Raw genomic sequence first — 19,430 nt, 5'->3', positions numbered from 1 at the left:
AGAGAAATACAGCTAGAGACTCAGTACTTGCTTTTTAACAGCCCCAACAATATGCCTCAGGCTTTGAGAAGGCCATTCTTCTACCAAGAAAGCGGTGTTGCAGTTTAGTCTCTGTTCCTCATGTGGCTGCTGAACTTGTCAGCAGCAGAGAGTTCTGCCTGTGTACCAGGTGGGAATTGTATGAATGAATGAAAGAAATTGTATACAGTGTTTGACAGGGAATAGACCAGAAATCCTCATTTCCCATGGTTCAATCTAGTTTTCAATGCTTGCATTAAACTTTTGTTTTAGTGAACTGCTTAAGTCTGTGGGAAAAGTGGAAAAATACTATAATATTTGACTTATGGTCAACCATTATTAGAGGTTTTTGTCAATGATTGACAGAACGGAATTTAGAAGCCCTGTCAGGTGACATTTCAACAAGCACTGATGGACTACAGATCAATGGTATCAGGGAAACTACTTAAGCCTATTTTTTGTGTTTGTTAGCAAAGTGAGCAAGTCTGACCCTTGCTGCACCAACAACCTAGAATGTTTTCTCTCTGTTACTGCAAAGGAAACCTAACCCTTCAGAGCGCTGCTTGGATACAGTTTGAATATCAAGCAGTATCACGAAGGTAAGGGGAATCCTGGCAGTACTTCTGTGTGGTTAACTCTTAAGGTTTTCATTTACAACATCAGGTGCTGCCTGTGTTTCCCCCCAGTGAATTTCAAGATGGATTGAATTGCAGCATGACCAGGTTTGGGGCACACCAAAGAGGTTTTATAGATTTAAGGCAGCTAGGAACTATTTCTTTTATGTCATTATGAAATAGTAACTATTAGCTATCACTGTAGCACAGCCACTTTGTATCTAATGTTTATTGATGGAATAATTAATAGTCCCAAGGGTCAGAGAAAAGAAACACATAGAACGCTCAAAATGGTTCATCGTTTTGCAGCTTTCTGTGAAGGCTATTCTATCAGGTGAGCACAGTTGGATGATTGATCTTGACCTAGTAAAAGCAGACCAGTGGTAGCTCTGGACTCCATAGCATAGGAAGCACAGCTAAAGTCAACCCTCTGAGAACAGGAAGCCAAGACTTACAATGCTTCAAATCTAAACTTTTGTAAATTGGACTAGGGAGCTAAGGACATGTCGAGGTTTTGAGAATGTGACCTTTTGATGCTGCCCAGAGAGACAGAAGCCCACACTAAGTTTGGCAGAGGCAACTGGGTTTATACAACTAAATAAAGGTACCCTGATTTATATAACTTAGGTACCCTGAATCCGTGTGGTTCCTGAACAGTAAGTATAGTATTATCAATAATAATATATTTACCCTAAGCAACAAAGTGGCAACTGGATGTAAATAGTGTAACAGTAAGAGGTAGCAGCAGATTTGAGCAAATCAGGTGAGTTGGATAAGAATATTAGTTCCTAAATGGGAACATGTATAAAGATGAGAGCTGCAAACGTTATTTCTCAGGAGAATAGGTAGTGACTATGAGAATGATCCCAAACCTTTGGATGCAGGTGTCTGAAAAACTGAATATAGGAAGGGAAATAAAAGATTCAGCATTCAGCTAGTCATGGGGGGAGTCAACCACAGGAAAAGTCAGTTGTAAAATTAACCTTCATGTAAAAGTGTTTCTCTGTCTCCTTCAGCAGTTTTCTCCATTGCTATAAGGTATTAAAGTACTTGAGCAACACTTTTGTCTGTAATAAAAGGGTGTTTTCAGAACTACCAGCAAATCATTGAGTTGATTCTTGTTCTTTCATATGTTTCAGTTTACATGCCATACCATGGATCCAACACTAATTTGTACCAGGAGTTAAAAATATAGTAAAGAAAGTAGCTTGAATAGTAGACTGGAGCACTGAAAAATAGTCATCAAAACTGAAACTTTTTCTGGAAATAGAATTGGAAAATACTTAGACTGCACTTTGCTCTGTATGCTCAAGTAGCAGATGCCAATAAAAATGAAGGCAAACAGAAGACTGCCTTGTTTTTGACAATAGGCACAGGAACAGATGTGTTTAACAGTTTTCAGTTAACTTAGAGGAGGCTTATTATGAAACTACAAAAATTTGAGGAGTACAGGGTTCTAAAGAAAACGGATGAGTCATAACTAGACTTGCCAGATCTGTCTGGACCCAAACTCAGACTCTGAATATCAGAGACTGTCTGCAGAGTACTCCGGATCAAGGACCTACGGAGTGTCACCTGCAGACAGAGATCTTGTAGATGGTATCTATATCTTTACTGGACTACTGCCAGAATGACAACAATGGTGTGCTGCCCAGAACTTTCCTACTTGGGCTGGGGAGTCAGGGAGTCCTCAGCCCTCTGGCTGCGATGTTCTTCTCCTGAACTCAATCAGTGGCTCCAACTTCCTTGTACTGGTACTTTTAATAGTCAGATGCTCTGTAGGCAACCTGAAGCCTGCACTGCCCTGGCCAATTGTGACCAGTAAATCTAGTTACATCACAGAAAAGACTTCCATTAGAAACTAAAATGCGAATTGATCAAAACCTGAAAGGCCAACCTTCCAGTTCTACAGGTTGTTGTGGTTTAAGCCCAGAGGACAACTGGGCACCACACAGCCACTGGCTCACTCCTTTCCCATCAGGGATGGGGATGACAAAATAAAAGGCTAGGGAATTGACACAAGGACAGGGAGGGATGACTCACCCATTATGGTCACAGGCAAAAGACAAACTTCATTGGGAAAGAAAAGGAATATCAATTTAATTTCAACATCACCACCAACACTTAATTTACCTATCAAACAGAGTAGGACACTGAGAAATACAACCACATCTTAAAAACACCTTCCCTCCACCCCTTCCTTCTTCCTGGTCTCAGTTTTGCTCCTGATTTCTCTACCTCCTCCTTCCCAGCAGTGCAGAGGGCAGGCAATAGGGTTTGTGATCAGTTCGTCACACATTGTTTCTGTTGTTCCTTCCTCCTCAGGGGGAAGGCTCCTCACACTCTTCCCCTGCTCCAGTGTGGAGTCCCTCCCATGGGAAACAGTCTTCCATGAACTGCTCCAGTGTGGGTCCTTCCCACGGACTGCAGCTCTTCATGAACTGCTCCAGCATGGGTACCTTCTTCAGGCTGCAGTCCTCCAAGCAATAGACTGCTCCAGCACAGGCTTCCCTCAGAGTCCTTGCCTTCTTCGGGCACAGTCACTAGCTCCGTCACAGGGCCCTCCATGGGCTGCAGGTGGGCATCTGCTCCACTGGTGACCTCCATCAGCTGCAAGGGCACAGCCTGCCCTCTCACCATGGGCTGCAGAGGGGGTCTCTGTTTTGGTGCACCTCCCCCTCTTCTCCTTTCTTCCACTGACCTCGGTGTTTGCAGAGGCATTTCCCTCACAACTCCTCCTCCTCCTCTCAAATTCCCCTTCTTAAACACATTATCACAGAGGCACTGTCGCTAATTGGCTTTTCCTTGGCCAGAGGCGGGTCTGACTTGGAGCCAGAGGAGCTTCGAGAAGCTTCTCACAGGACCCACCTCTGCAGCCCCTTCCCCCACTACCAAAACCCCGCCACACACAAACCCTACACAAAGGTATAACCAAAACCTTGGTGAGAGGCCAAACTGAGACTGAATTGAACTTGTAACTCACAGGAAGAAGATGTGTACTCTGTCACAGTGACATGGTCTTGACTTTGTGCTTGGCGCAGAGCCTAACAGCTGCCCATGGTACTGATGCATCTATGACTGCTACTAAAAGTAGACTACAGAGGAGAAGAGATGCTTGGTGTTGAGAAGTTCCACTTCAAAAAGGAGTTGGACTCTACCTTCTTGGGTCCTTCCCTCTTCCCCCCTTCCCCAGTCTTCTAGAGGTATCTCAGCAGACCTCCTAATGGCACGTTCCACTGCCAAGACTTCTGGCACACCTAACTCAGCCTCAGTGCCCACTCCATGGTCCCTTTTTTGGGCTGCCAAGGGTGACTACAAAAGCTGTAGATGAAATCCTGGACTTAGAAACAATCGACAACTATTATACCCAAATCCCCAAGTTTAGCTTTTTATTTACAGGTGCCAGTTAGGAGACAGCTGGAGCCAGTTTCAGTTGCATGGAGTAACACAGTAAATGTAAAAATAAATTCATGTTCCATGGATCAGACCTAATTTTCTGAGATATGTAGTTGTTAACGTCCGAGAAAATCTATGCCTAAAAGGTCAACACTAAGTCTCCTGTGCTGTGCTATTGATTTGCCTGATATAGTGGATTTACTGTTCTGTACTTTATTAAGCACTATATAGAAACCTGTTAAATACAGTATCTTATTTGGTACCTTCTGTTCTTCTACTAAGGCAATTTTGTGAGTGGTCACACGATAAATAATTCAGCTGTTACATACCTTCACATTTAGTTCAGTTACAACATTGAATTTCTAAATGTCAAGGGAGTTCTGTTTAATTGTTACTCTCAATTTTCTTTATTTGTTCTACAACCTCTTCTGCTGACACTTCAATTTTAGGCAGATCCTCCCAGCTATGATCTCTTTTTTAATTCCATTATAGGAACCTCTTGAAGTTCATGCAGATGAAGAAGAATCCCTTAATTTTCTAGTGTGATCTTATCTTTTCTAGGCACTATTTTTGTACCTTGTTCATTTGTTGGCTTTGCAGACTATTTGGCTGTTTTCCTGCTCTTGGTGTGTCTGAAAAATAATTTATTATTAGCTTTTATGCTTCTTACGATTTGTTTCTCAAACTTTCTTGGCCTGCTTTTCTGTTTTTCACATTTAACCTGTCAGAGTTTCTATTTCTTTATTTTCTTCATCTGGCACAACTTGAGCTTCTTGATTTTTTTCTCTGAAACACTGGACAAAATGGGGACTGACTGCTTTATCAGGCTCCGGCTATGGGCTCTGTTGGCAGTACAAGTGCATCTGTTGGGAGAAGGGTCCCACGCCACTGATTTTTCACATGGCTGCTGGAGGTTCTGGTCCCCCACAGCACCCAAATGGACCAGAGACCCTGGGAACTGTCAGGCTGCTTCTGCAGGGAGAACTCCTGGTACTGCTCAGCTCCTTCTGCTGTGACAACCAGCGCAAAGGCCAGCAAAGGCCAGCAGATTTTTTTTAAAAAAAGAAACAATCTCTGCTGTAAACTGCATTCTTTTGCAAGACTTTGTAAGCACTGTAGTGCACATACAGCAGAGCCAGCAAACAGAAGTAGCATCCCCTGCTCACTGGAACTGTTACCTATAGCGCTCTGAATTGCTTCCTTATAGCAACCCTCGCTACTGCAGAGCAGTGAATAATGAGTCTGAAAACAAATAACACACATCATTTTTATCATCCAGTTTCATAGCCAATTTATTTCCAAACAGCATGGTTAACTTACAAAATCCCAAAAGTAAACAGGTAAACTGTGAAATGGTGTAATCCCTGCTATGGCAATAAGTAAATTAAGTGTAGTTTTTAAATTGAAGAAATGTTTTAAAATGTCTTCTGGGATTAGGAAAGCAGTTGAGTAAGTGCAAAACAGTCAAAATTATCCCTCTCCTCACATGGAAACTTTCTGCTACTCCTATATTTGTCTAACACATACCCCTGGAAATCATAAGATAAGATCCAAAAATGTAGGCATCTTTGCTGATTGTTTTATTGGAAAAAGAAACCAGAAGTCTTTGCTTGTATTTGCACCTATAAGAGTGAAACATGGTTAAAAAGGGACTGTTTTCCACCACTTGGAAAGAAGGAAGCTCTGGAAGAGAGGGCTGATGCCAAATATTTTTCTACTCTGGATTCATCAGCAGGGTTCTGGCAGGTGCCCTTACAAAAATAGTGCAGATACTTGTGAACATTTAAACATCCCCATCGAGAGATGGTATTTCCACAGACTTGTTTGGGTTTGCTCAGGACCAGAAGTGTTTTAATGGAAAATGCAGAATATGCTTGATGCTACAGAGGGCAATCTTTTATTCTGGATAAAAACAAAGTGAATTGCCTAAGCAGACTAAAAGAAATATATTAAAAAAAAAAAAAAGAAGAACGGGGGGGCAGGGAGGATGCTCAACTAAATCTGGAAAAAAGAAACCACCAGAAAACCCACCCAAAATGTAAATTCCATGTGATGGAAATGTAACTGGAGAGGAGGAAGCACAGGTGAAGCTGACTAGCACACATGCCCCAGCAAACAGAGAACTTTGCCAGCTTAGCTTGGACGGGTGAACTACTGTCTCTAGTTGGCTGCTCTAATGTGCAGCCTGATGATGTTGTGCCAGATGTGCCCAGTGTGTATGGTGTGGTGCACAAGTTAGTAAAGAACTTGAGAAACTGCAAAACTCACTGCAGTCTTGAGGCATTTAAACATAAAATAGATTGGTCCTGAATATTTCTAGGGGAGGTTTTAGTACATACTTCTCTCTGGTCATAATTGAAGACCAATGGTTTATGTATCCCAGACACTTGCAAAGACTGAATGTTGTCTTGCTCAAATAGTGAAACAGACTTTAGTCTTCGTCCAGAAGTATTAAGAGTTTTGCATCTTTATGGAAGGTCATTCTTAGATGAAATTTGCCATAAAGGATTTACGCTTGTTATTAAACGGGGCTAGTAAACATCTTGTCACAAGATTAAAGAGCATTATTTTCAAACACACTGTCTAGAGCATTTGACTGGAGTACTGTGTTCAGCTCTGGAGCCCCCAGCATAAGAAGAAAGTGGCCCTGTTGGAGTGAGTCCAGAGGAGGCCACGAAGATGATCAGGGGGCTGGAGCACCTCATCCTATGAAGGCAGGTTGAGAGAGTTGGAGAGCCTGGAGAAGAAAAGGCTCTGGGGAGACCTTATTACAGCTTTCCAGTACCTAAAGGGGGCTACAGAAAAGATGGGGAGGGACATTTTACAAGGGCATGTAGTGATAGGATGAGGGGTAATAGTTTTAAACTGAAAGAGGTTAGGTTTAGATCAGATGTAAGGAAGAAGTTCTTCACTGTGAAGAATACATACTTCACATACTTGAAAATTTCACTTTTCCTCCAGTGTTTGGAATCTATTCTCTGTGATACCCATTTATTAGGCCATGCACATGTAAAGCATTAGCCTAGGTAGGTCAACTTGTCTGAACTTCAGAAGATTAAACACATGAACAAATCTTTAAAAACAGACCATAAGGTGACCTCCTGCCCAAAGATTAGCCTTTAATGAATCACAGCACTGTCCATCACATTTGCAGGCGTCAAATTTCAACAAGTAATGTTCCCATTTGCATGCACTTTACTACAACTTTACATTAGCATATAAAGGAGAAGTGTACGTCAGTTACACAGAATTCACATGTACACGTGAGTGCATTTTCCATTATTTAAAATTTTCCAGCACGCTCTTTACCTTTTGTCTCATATGTGGTTTGGAAAGCAGTTACTTTTATTGAATACGTTGGATAAAAATAAAGCAATCTTTGTTTTTATCACTAATATTTACACGCTTCAATTATTTTTTTTTATTAATCAAATGGAATATAGTAAAATTCTTTTTGCAGTAGAACCTTAACCCTGCAGGCAAACCTTCTCTTTCTATGTCGTGTTGTCTTTTGACACACACACAAAATACAAAATTGTTTGAAAGCTATTTTTCCTAGTTCTCCATGGCGAACGCAAAGCGTGTAACAGGAACTTCTCCAATTTGTGCAAGAAAAATGTCCAGACAAATGATCCATGCTTGTGAAACTGAAAGCCTAAGCCACCAGTGAGTGAAAGTCTGCAGGCCAAAGACATGCAACACAGAGAACCTAGCCCGACAATGCAGATTTCCAAAAGTTAGAATAAAAAAACCCCAAAATAGTAAGAGTGTGAATTTGTAAAGTATTAATATATTCTATATGGGCAAGACTGATGGACAGAAAAAGTCCCAATTGTAATTCAAAGCTATTTTTCACAATGTAACTGTACTTTGAGACGATAAATCTTCTCATTGTAATTCTACAGTATTTCTTTAGAACAGGATAGGGAAATCTCTACTGTGAGCAAACAGAGCTAAACATCTGTCCAGAGTCAAATTTCTCTCCACCACGCCATCCTAGTTTTTCACATATATTAGGTCAAAGTTGAGACTTCCAAATGCAAATTTAAGAAACACATATTGTTAAGTATAATTCATATTTTGCTTTTCCAAATACATTACATCACAGATTTAGTTGGTAGTTTGAAAATGCTTGAAAAAGGTGTGAGGATGGTGAGACACTGGACCAGGTTGCCCAGAGGAGTTGTGGCTGCCCCCTCCCCGGCAGTGTTCCAGGCCAGGTTGGACGGGGCTTTGAGCACCCTGGTCTAGTGGAAGGTGTCCCTGCCCATGGCAGGGGGGTTGGAACTAGATGGTCTTTAAGGTCCCTTCCAACCCAAACCATTCTATGATTCTATGATTTGACAAAAACGCAGAGGAGAAAAGACCGCAGCCTGGCTTATGTACCTATCAACCTTACAAAATACACAAAACCAAACTAAAATATCTGTCTAGGTTTAGATGTGAAAATGTGAAATGCAGTTACCAATGCTATGCTCAAGAATGAGATTCAACAGTAAGAAAGTAAAAGTATTAACAGTGGCTGGGGCATCATGTTCTCAGATACTCACAACTCAAGGGGGAGGTGTGAGTTCTCAAAGACATCTTTTGTCTTTAGGTACAGGATAATATTCTATACACTTTTTACAGAAAAATAGTTTTAAAAGCATAAATGCTAGTCATTTGAAGATTGAAAAATCAAGAAGAATGTTGTATACTTCTGCAGTTTAATAGTAATAGGAAGGGATCTGCTGAGAGTTGTCACATGCACCAAAAATGCTGTAAAAGAATCTGTATTTTTCCTGGGAAAGTTCTAATAAGCTTTTAGTTTGCTTGCTCACCTTACCTTTTTTGTGAAAAAGAACCCTGAACCATACTGAAGTAATCTTCCAAGAATATTACTCTTTTTTGCCTCAGGCAGCCTTCCTAGACCTTCCTAGGAAACACTACAGCTAAACAGGTGATCATGGAAATCAAACTTGACTTTACTAAAGGTGATATACCTCAAATAGTTTTGTCTTACAGCAGATGCAGTTCATTGGATGTAAGTTTAAGCTGTTTGGGTTTCCGTATATATGGGCTAGATTCTACTATTCCTCATTTAATGGGATTATTAATATGTTCTCAAAACAATAAAGTGGAGTCAAATACTAGTCCATGTTTAGTGTTGTTACATTTCAGAATGGATCTAGTGGTGCCTGGTTTTTTCACTGGTAACCTTTTTCCTGAAAGAAATTGTGCTGTTAGAAACCAGTATCAGATTGATCACAGACCTGTAAAGATAGTAATATCTATAAGATGTAAAGTTAGATAAAGTAAAACAAACCCTTTAAATTATGTGGCCCATCTCATACGGTACTCGGACCATCTGCTACAACATTACAATGGCACTCTGCTTACTGCTTTTTGAGAAGCAGTGATATCGTCTGCAGTCTTGTCATCCTAAAGGAACGCATGCTTCAGACAGATGGGTGACATCCCCATATACAGGAGGGAAGGAAAGGATGATGTATTGGTTCTTCTTTCCATGGATATCTCACACAGGTGGTAACCATACCATATTGAGGCGACTGAGCCCCAAGAGGCAGCAGCACAACAGGAACTGTTACATTTTCTCCTTCCTAAAAATAGTAGTGTGAGCTGCAGATCAGCACAACATGACATCTCAGAGACTCTACGTTCCCAGTACGTTTTAGCTAGCACTAGTGATGTTTTTACAATTACATATTATGTTAATTTTCACTGTTAATTCTTGCTTGTGTTATGTTTGGCTGGGAAAGGAAAATATGTATAGGATCGTGCTTTTGAGCTTCTGGCCTGAGCCATCTGGAATGGGTTATTGCATCATTCATGTTATGAGATGGCAATTATGATTCAGACACTGAATGAAGCAGACCTCAGCTGATAATGTAAGGTGGTCCATCTTTGAAAAAGGAGAGGGAACCCTCCCCAAACACCAAGAGTTTGCAATTGAGATTCTTTCCTGGGAGGTGGAAGAAACAAAACCTATTCTTTTTCAGGCATAATTAGGGTCTGAGACCAAGTTTCCCATGTGCTTCTATGTACTTCAAATTGCTGCCTGTCATGTGTTATATCAGTGTGTGACAATATCAAAAGCTCGCTTATTTGTCAGTCTCCAAGAACACTTAGATCAATCTTCACAGTCAGGCAAAAGCCCAACTTGTGAATCTCATGGAGCTTAGGTGCTATCAAAATGCAATTGTTCCTGTAAATGCCCAGCAGTTGTGCTCTAAGTGCTCTACCAGTTTTGCTGGTAGAAAATTTGGTTCCATAAGGTTTGGTAGGAACAAAATGGATGTTTTAAGCATCTAAAGCTTAGACATATAGGACCTTAAAGTGTCAGTTATTGGCAAATTCCTTTAGTGAATTCAGGTCTGAACGGCTGTGTAAAAGATGTCTAAGACACTTAGAATGACTTTGGGCTCGCACACCTACTACCATACAGATTTGACTCTGCTCCCAGAGTTTGACAATGTCCTTGAGAATGTTCAGTAAGGGTGAACTTTAAAAAATGACAAGAACATCTAAGAAGAGTGTTTGACAGATGTAGTTCTGGCAAACTGTATGTATAATATCAGAATTTAAAAAGGAGATGAAATGTTGTAAAAGTTAGTAGATAAGGACTTGTTTTTGTGAGACAGATTTTTTTGTTCAGAAATGCTGAGTGCAATTAACTCCTCTTGAGTTCCCTGACCTATATACAGTTTTTTGTCTTTGCATTCAGAAATCATTAGACTATGCTCTCCAATGCTGAGGGTCCCTGTTAACACAGCATTGTGCATTATCTGCAGGAGCATGATGCAGTTCATACATTTGGTTGTCTCATCCAAGGAGGATAGAGTCAAGGTTACACAACATAGTTTATGTGCCCCTTATGATTATATATTACACAGCTTTCAAAATCCAAGTCTTAAACATAATTAGAGATACAGTTTCAACCCTTGCTATGCACAAAGCAAACTTTTAAGAACATGCTCAGTTACTTAACAGAGCCCCATTTTATACTGGGGACTGTTCTGAACCTTCTCATGTCAAGGTAATCTAAATAAAGTAGTCGATTTTATAACATGGGGGGATAGCTGAGACCATTGAAATGAGAGAGCTGCTAGACCTGAAGTTTAGCCGCCATCTTAAGTGGTGAAGTTGTCAGCACATGGTGTTGAAAGATATATTGAATTGTCCATGTCTTTATAGGGTGTACAAAAGGGGGTTTATGTAGCACAAACATCTTCCTTTATGCAACTCTTCATATCAAAGAGAGTTATGAGAAGGGTGTGGCTGCATCTCATTATTTTGTGGCTGATGGTAGTTACAGAAAGGTACTGCAGAAATTCCACTTAGCCATAACATCAAATCCTTTTATTTAGGAAAAAAAAAGTCACCACACTGTAAACTAGCCCAAGTTGTGGTTTGGTACACTTTTTATATTCTGTTTTTTATCCACTCCAGCTGTCAGATGGAGACAGAAATAATCAAAACATTTGTACAGTGTTCCTTCTTAAGTAAGCCCCTTAGGTGGTCAGGTCTGGACTCACCTCCTGTCTCAAGCACTGGAGCACATCTGCCAGTTGGCTGATGAATCAGAAATCTTTAGGCTGAGGCAATTCTTTGGGATCAGACTGGTGCTGCGCTTGTACAGTGATTCTGGCATGTGTACAATGATTCTGCCATGTGATGGTGAGAAAAAGTCAGTGGATCAGCAAGTGAAGTATCAACAAGTATAGGAAGCAAGCTTTGCATCTACATGAATGGATACTCAGAGTATCTGCTTTGCTGTAGAGCTGTTTCTTACAGTTTCAGTAGATCTTCACACACCTAACATACAGTAAGCACTGCTACTTTTAGACTTGTTAGCTTTCCAGATCATTGAGTGTATTGAGAAACACTGGCCTTATGGAGTAATGGTAATACTCACTGTTAACCTTTTGTCACTGTCATGGTTTGAGCCAGAGGACAACTGAGCACCACGCAGCTGCTCACTCCCCTCTTCTGCCCCAGAGCTGGGAAGGAGAAAACAAAAGGCATAGGAAATTGAGATAAGGTCAGAGAGGGATGATCTTATCCATTATGGCACAGGCAGAAGACAGACTCGTTAGGGGAAGAAAAAAAGAACATAAATTTAATACAGACACTAACAGCAACATCACTTAACAGACAGAGTAGGACTATGAGAAACATTACCACATCTTGAAAACTTTCCCCCATCCCTCCCTTCTTCCTCAGCTCAGCTTTTCTCCCGCTATCTCTACCTCCTCCCCCTCAGCGGAGCAGGGAGCAGGGAATGGGGGGTGCAGTCAGTCCTGCTGCTTCTTCCACCTCAGTGGGGGGAAATTTCTGGCATTCCTCCCCTGTTCCAGCACAGTCCCCTCTCACAGGAGACAGTCCTCCACAAACCAGCTCCAACATGAGTCACTCCCACAGGTGTGTGGGTCACCCCCGCGTGTTGCAGCCCTCCCAGCACCAAACTACAACAGTGGGGCCTTCTTCCCACAGGGTCCCGGCCTCCTTCAGGCGCAGTCTCCTGGTTCAGCGTGGGGCCCCCCACAGGCTGCAAATCGGCATCTGCTCCACCAGTGACCCCCATGGGTGGCGGGGGGGTGGCCCTGCCATCTCACCACGGGATACAGGGGAGTCTCTGCTTTGGCGCACCTCCCCCCTTCTTCTCCTTTCTTCCACTCACCTCGGTGTTGGCACAAATGTTCTCCTTGCAACTTCTCCTCACAACTCCCCCAACTCCTCCCGGGCTTCCCTTCTTAAATACATTATCCAAGAGGCACAGCTAATCAGCCCGGCCTTGGTGCAAAGGTGGGTCTGACTTGGAGCCAGGGGAGCTTTGAGACACTTCTCACAGGGCCACTGCTGCAGCCCCCTCCCCTGCTACCAAAAACCAGGACAGCCTCAATGAAAGTTTTCCCAGTCTTTGCTTTCTATCACTTGCCTGTTTTCTGACCCATGATAAAACTTTCCTCTCACAACATGTCCAGTGAGCTTCTTCAGGACTCACAGTTGTCTAAGTTCTTGTTAAGCTTCTGGGAAGTCTAAAATAATTTAATTGGTTCTTGTTTATCTGCAATGTATCAACACTGAATAATTCTAGGAGATTGTTTCATTTTCCATGCAATGCCAGTGATGTAAGCAAGTCACTGAGAGACAGACTGTCAGAAATGGCACTGAGCATCTGGTACTGTCATTTTTTAAAAGTAATTTGGACAATTATAGCCAGTTAGCGAGGTACAGAGCTCTTGCACTTCCCATTGGCACCAATACGACTTGTGGGCGCTCAGCAACCCTGGAACAGCTCAATTTTTTTTATCTCAAGCTGGCTATCCATGCTTAGAGGAGAGGCCAGTTTTATGAATATCTGTTACAACAACTCTGTTTCTCTTTTTCTGAGTCTGTTGCAGAGAGATATATGACAGATTTTTATCTTGTCAGACATTTCACATTCCTTAGGAATAAAAGGTTTCCTCAAATGGAAAACTCAATAGAAATTCGAAGTAGTCATTTAAAGTCTATGTCTGTAGTTAATTTCAGTGTTCATCTTTGGGTCTATTGGGTCTAGCATAATCTTTGCAGCATCTGATTGCTTACCTCTTACATCTCATAAATGTTCTGCTTGACCTACTAGAGCTCTGCCTGTGGCAAAGTTGCAAAACACCTGAAAAAGTGCATTTCCTTCCTCTTCAATCATAACTGGAGATCTGCAAGGTACGTCTTTCTTGAGAAATATTTCACTTCACAAACGGCTCCCTTAAGTGTGGGGTCAGTTTTAAAAGGGCCAGTGTTTGTAGACAAGCAATTTGTTTTCCTTTGAATGTTTAATTTGTTTATTCCTGTTTTTAAATAATCCCAAAGTCATGTAGTTCCTGTAGCTGTGATACTCATGAATTCAAATTACTCACCTCCCAGAGGGTCAGACCTTTCATCAGTATGCCATTGGCACAAAGCAGTGAGTGTTGCATATTCATCGTCTGAGACACTGGCTAGAGGGCCTCCAAAAAGCCTGGCTTTTTTTTTGTTCTCAGAGCAAGGAAAACAATCCCTTTCCTTCTCCAGTCCCTTGATAAGGGTTCCTGTCCAATAACGGTGCTCTCTGCTCTGAGGCACATTTAACTGTGAAGTTTGCAGCGGGAGAGGCTTTCCTTCAAGCTGTTAGTGTTTTATCCTGGCAGGCTCCTCGAGGTTGTTGTGAGGAGTCTAGCCAGTTGGTGAGCTTTGTAATCTAAACCAGCTGTCCCAGGCTGAGGCCCCCATTTGCATTGTTTAACATACTTAGAAAATGAAGTGTTCATTTTTAACATTCCTCCTCCAATTGGTTTAATGCTGAATTACAGAAGAGAACTAAGCAAAACCAGGTGCTTTCTCTGTATTCTCTCCAGTGTCTGAGGAGGTACAGACGGCTCCTGATCTTCTCCATTACTTGCTATTTCATTCTTTGGACTACAAATGACTGAGGAACTGAAGTGCTAGCAGAGGGTAATGTTTGGAAAAACTTTCTAGTTATTCATCAGCACAGACTCTGGGTTTTTTCCACCTTTCACCAACAGTTTTGGACATGCAAGGATTAAAAAGGTAAGTGGTATGCATGAAACTTCTTTACTTACTGAAGGGAAACCTACTTGTGGAAAATATCTGTGGCAGTGATTGAGTATGCCAATCCACTTGCTAAAGCTATTTGCAAAGAGACAGGATCTCAGCGATCAGAGGTGGGGAAAAAGGATCTGTCTGTTATTAAATTTGTGCTGTCTCTGAGGAGTTCCTTCTCGATCTATGCTTATACTCTGTGCTTTAGGAACCCTGGCATCCGCAGCAGTGCTGAATTGCTATAGCAATTGATGCAGCTGGCTACAGTGATTGATTTGAAGCCAATTAGTTACTACTGCAGAAGTTAATTACTAGTTTAAAATATTTTGCCTGCTGGGTAAGCTACTGTGACCAGCTGCATATAGTGTTGATAGGTTATGCTGCATGTCTGTTAATAATTCTTGAGGGGATTTGAGATCTAAAGTAACGAGCAAATTGAGACGGTAGTTGCAGGCAGAACACATCTGAGGCAGTGAGGTCAACCCCCCACCAAGAGAAAAGAATATATAATCTTGTAACAATGGAAACTAAACATATATCTAGAAACCTATGAGTTTTGTCTACCAGTTTTATAGGGGATTTTTGTTAGCGTGCACTGCTCTGCAATAATGTAAAGCGTAGTCCAGTTGCTAGGTATGTTAACGTTCAGCTATAACCTGCTGTATTTCCTTCTAGTGCTGTTCTTGCTATATTCAAAGTGAGTATGTAGTCTTTATACCAGTGCATGCTTAAAAATCTCTTCAAAAAGATTTGAGGAATCAATAAATGCAGTACAAGCCTAAATGGGTAACATTGTACTTTGAATGCTTTGCATCCAACTCTAAGGAAAAGTCTGTGCAGAATTTGCCTTTCCTTGTCACTCAAAAGTTGCCAACAAGCACGATCTGTCTCGGCAGCACTATGAACGACCATTTTAGGGTTTATGTTTACTTTTCAGAGCTTGTGCCTGTCTCCTCATTTAAAACAAGTTTGCTCAAATGTATTGGTCACTGTTTCTGTGTGGTTTTGTCTGATGCATTTGTAGGTCTTGTTCAGCAGCTCAGTTCGCACTGGAAATCAGAGACAGCTCTAAGAGAGAAAGTTGGCAGCTTGCTGGGGTAGCAGAACTAAGGCTACCTAAAATATCCCTTGCTTCCTGTACTGGTTTTGTGGGAACGTATTGTATACAATTGCCATTCAGAACTAGGATCCAAGATAAGCAAGATATGGGTCTAATTGTATTGAGAAGAAGTTTTATATAAGGCAGTGGCAAAACACTGAAATCCATGGTACATAGAAAAAAAAATTTCATACTGTTCTTTCCTGGTTTTCTGTCTGTTAGTAGATACTTGAGGGTGGGCACTTAGTTGACCAGAATTTTTATGCTCCAGATAAGGAGTTCCAAAACCAGCCATAGAGCTCTGTTAGCAAAGGATCCTCTTTCAGTTGCAGTGAAGAGATGCAGTAGGTCCCACCAGATGCTAAGATGATATAACTGGGGAAGACTCCACTGAAGATAGCAACTTCTAGTAGCTGATGACCTGGCACAGTGTGTCTACTTGCAGAGCAATGTATTAGTCAGGATTGAGTAAAGGGACAGAATCTGGCCCTAAGAAAATGGATTAATCTCAAATATAGTCTCCTGGGGATGAAATGCGGTTTAGCGGTTGGAGCAACTGGCTTGAATTCAGGACCTCCTGCATGACATGTCTGCAGCCTTGACAATGCGTTGCACTGTGAGCTTAGGCAGGGCCTGTGCTCTGGTTTACCCATCTGTAAAATGTGCATAATGTGCAAGGAAAATTTTTATATTCTCAAAAGAAAGTTGTCAGAGAGGGACAAAAATGTTTTATTGAATATTACACATTTGTTCATTAAATAGCTGCTCCATGGGGTGTCATAAAAATAAATTAGTTAATAGACATGTACAGTCCGATTCTGATCCCAGTTGCATAAAATCATAGTAAAATTAGTGACTCTGAGATCTAAATCTGGCCCACAGTTGTATTACTCCTTTTCCGGAAGCCAAATTTGTGTTAGCAAAACTCTGTGAAATACACTGAAGTGTCACTAGAAATTAATGTGTCCATGTGTATTTAATTCTATATAATGAGCCTGGATATCAGAAGGTTTTCAGCCTATTTTCTATGCACATTACAGGATACTGACTGCTTTCACACTGGTCATCTGCCTTTCAAGCCCTGGAAAAGCACAGGTGAGAGGTGCACGCAGAGATCTATGTACTGTTTTGTACTGAGGCGCTATATGGCATGAGACTTAACCGGCTAGCAGGTGAATCGGAAGCTCTGTGGTCTGGGGTTTACATGAAAAGGAAGCTGTGTGGTCTAAGGGTTTAGAGGGGAGAACTTGGAGCCAGCAGGATTCTGGAGTTGAACGTGGACTGAGCTTATTGTCTCATCCTTGCCAGCTCAGCAAAATATCCCTGTAGAAACCTGGACCTCACTGAAAACCTGATTCTGCCTTGAACTGAACACTTTTGGAAAAGGAAATAAGAAAAGCCATCCGACAAGAGCAGGGATGGCTCAGTTCTATGGTGGGGAACATCCACGCTTGGAAAACTTACTCATATAAATAAGCAGGATCTTGTCTTCGTTTAATTTTGGACTGTGATCCTGAATGACTGTATCCTAGTTTTCATTTTAATTTATGCCCAAAATAATTTTTGTTCAAGAGGCAGGGCTTTTGAGGGTGGATGGAAGTAAAGCAGTCCAGTTCTTGAAATAGCAGAAGCATTAGTTCTTTGTGTTCTTGGGTTCCATGTGGACTTTAAATTAGAAAAAACAGTTCCCAAAGGCATGTTAAATTTGGATTCCTAGTTGATAATCCAGATATACTCAGTGTCCAGAGCTGTGTTTCTAAATACCTTTGCCAAAAGTCTCTGAAATGTAGTTGTTTTTTTTTTCTATTACATTGAAAATTTCCTGCACATTGCATGCTTATTGATACTTTTGTCAACATTGGATCTGTATGTGAAATGCTTTTCATGCCCCTGGAGAATTTTTGAGATATCTTTAAGGGTTTGCTTTTATAATTTAAAAAATATTGTTTCCATTGCAATTTTCATAAAAACATCTTGTACCATAAATTGATTTTTGAAGTCTAAGCAAAAAGCAACTTGAAACCAAAATGATAGCAATGAATTCTTTCTGAAGATATTGAAACTGGTCATTTCAACAATATTGGAATCTTTTCTAGTCTAAAGTTCTAGAAAGTTGTTGAAACCAGTTCTACAGTAGTTTTAGTGCTTCTGAATCATCATTTATCATCCAAAAGAAAATAATTTTGTTAAAAACAATCTTAACTTTTCCTGATAACTAGGTATAGTGTATATGCCAGAGCACAGAAATGAGAACAAAAGGTAGAGTATGTACATTCTTTAAAACATGAGGTTGATTATATACTCTCTCATCAGAATATCTTGGTTTTCCACAACATGATACCAAAACACCTCAGAACATCAAAATAAATGAAGGCAGAATTCCTTCATACTTGTTTGACACTTCTAGCAGTGATTTTGTGTATTCGTATGTGCCAGTGGCAGGTGCAGTCCAAACAGTGCCATGTATTTCAGTTCATGTCCCCTCCTTGTTCCTGCAATGGCCCACTTCTACTGACTTACCCCTCTAACCCCTTGTCTCCCATCTACAACTTAGTACTTTTCCAAACGTGAACCAAGTACTTTACTCTTCCACGAAGTCCAAAGATAGGTGTCGCTATCATCTAGCAACAAAAAAAAGAGGAAGAATCTTGAACACACTCTATCCCTCTGCCCTCTGGTTACTTCAGTGGTTCCTGTTTTCTGGATATCTCTTGCTTACTTTCCTTAGTATAACCTATTTACTGGTAGGATTCTGTGCCTGTGTCAACTGCTTGTCCTGTTGCTAAATAGCTGGAGGCCCAGTCAAAAACCAGGGAGAGCAGGGAATCCTTTCAATGGGCTTTGTCACAATCCTCACCAGGACTCTCACTGGTTTAGAAATGCTCAGGGTCACTGATGAGGTGCTGAAGACTCAAGGTTGCAGCCCTGATAAAGACCAGCACCACAGGATAGGAAGGAACAAGGCTTCCAGTAACCTTGTACACCTGGAACACATGTCATCTAAAGATCTATCCTCTAAAAAGCAAAAGGTTTGGTGTAAACAAAAAGACTTACTTTTATTAAGCTTTTTATGTTTTAACTGTGGCTTCAGTTCAGTCAGATGGCTAACATGTTGAGGTGTATGTACTGAATGGTCTATCTCTGGCATGTTAGAGCCTGTTAGAGAGGTTAGCTAGTATCTTTTAACTGAACCTCCCTGTTCTGGCAAAAGCAAGACCCCAAAACAGAAGAATGTAACTTCTGTGTTAAGTACTGGTGTGGAGCCCATCATGTATTATGCGTTGGTTATCCTGGGGAGAGGAACAGCCTGACACTATCACCACCTGAAGGAACTACCTACCTTCTGAGTTAAGCAGCTGGCATATGTGCTGAGGCCTCAGGTTCATGCCTTGCTGACTGTCCCTTGGGGAAGTGACTTTATTTTGATGTACTCTATAGTGCTGAACAATTGTACTGAGCATAATAATCCAGATGAGCATTTGACTCTGCAACCCTCTCATTTCACAGTCACTGACTGTCCTTTGTTTTCTCATTTTAGCAACAATGCACTAATGGGTTTGACCTGGACCGTGCCTCTGGGCAGTGCTTAGGTAGGACTTTAATTAAATCAATACCTTTAAATTGCGGTTCAGAAATCCTGACTTTATTAAGTTAACATTGTGCTGCTGTTAGTATGTTTTAGCTGAAAAGTTCTTGCTGTGTGACAAATATGTGTGTTT

General features: G+C 41.2%; 1 protein-coding gene across 1 annotated transcript in view; it reads left to right on the top strand.

Moving 5' to 3' along the window:
• Window positions 1–14,171: 14,171 nt before the first annotated feature.
• Window positions 14,172–19,430, top strand: part of FBLN5 (fibulin 5) — a 52,905-nt gene continuing 47,646 nt past the window's right edge. The window contains exons 1-3 of the mRNA XM_074868623.1: window positions 14,172–14,600; window positions 16,752–16,806; window positions 19,250–19,301. Coding sequence (XP_074724724.1) covers window positions 14,584–14,600; window positions 16,752–16,806; window positions 19,250–19,301 — 124 coding nt within the window. The 5' untranslated portion in view covers window positions 14,172–14,583. The remainder of the gene's footprint in view (window positions 14,601–16,751; window positions 16,807–19,249; window positions 19,302–19,430) is intronic.

Source organism: Strix uralensis, chromosome 4 (assembly GCF_047716275.1).
Source record: "Strix uralensis isolate ZFMK-TIS-50842 chromosome 4, bStrUra1, whole genome shotgun sequence".
NCBI classification, from domain to species: Eukaryota; Metazoa; Chordata; class Aves; order Strigiformes; family Strigidae; genus Strix; species Strix uralensis.
This window is presented reverse-complemented; position numbering and strand designations above follow the sequence as displayed.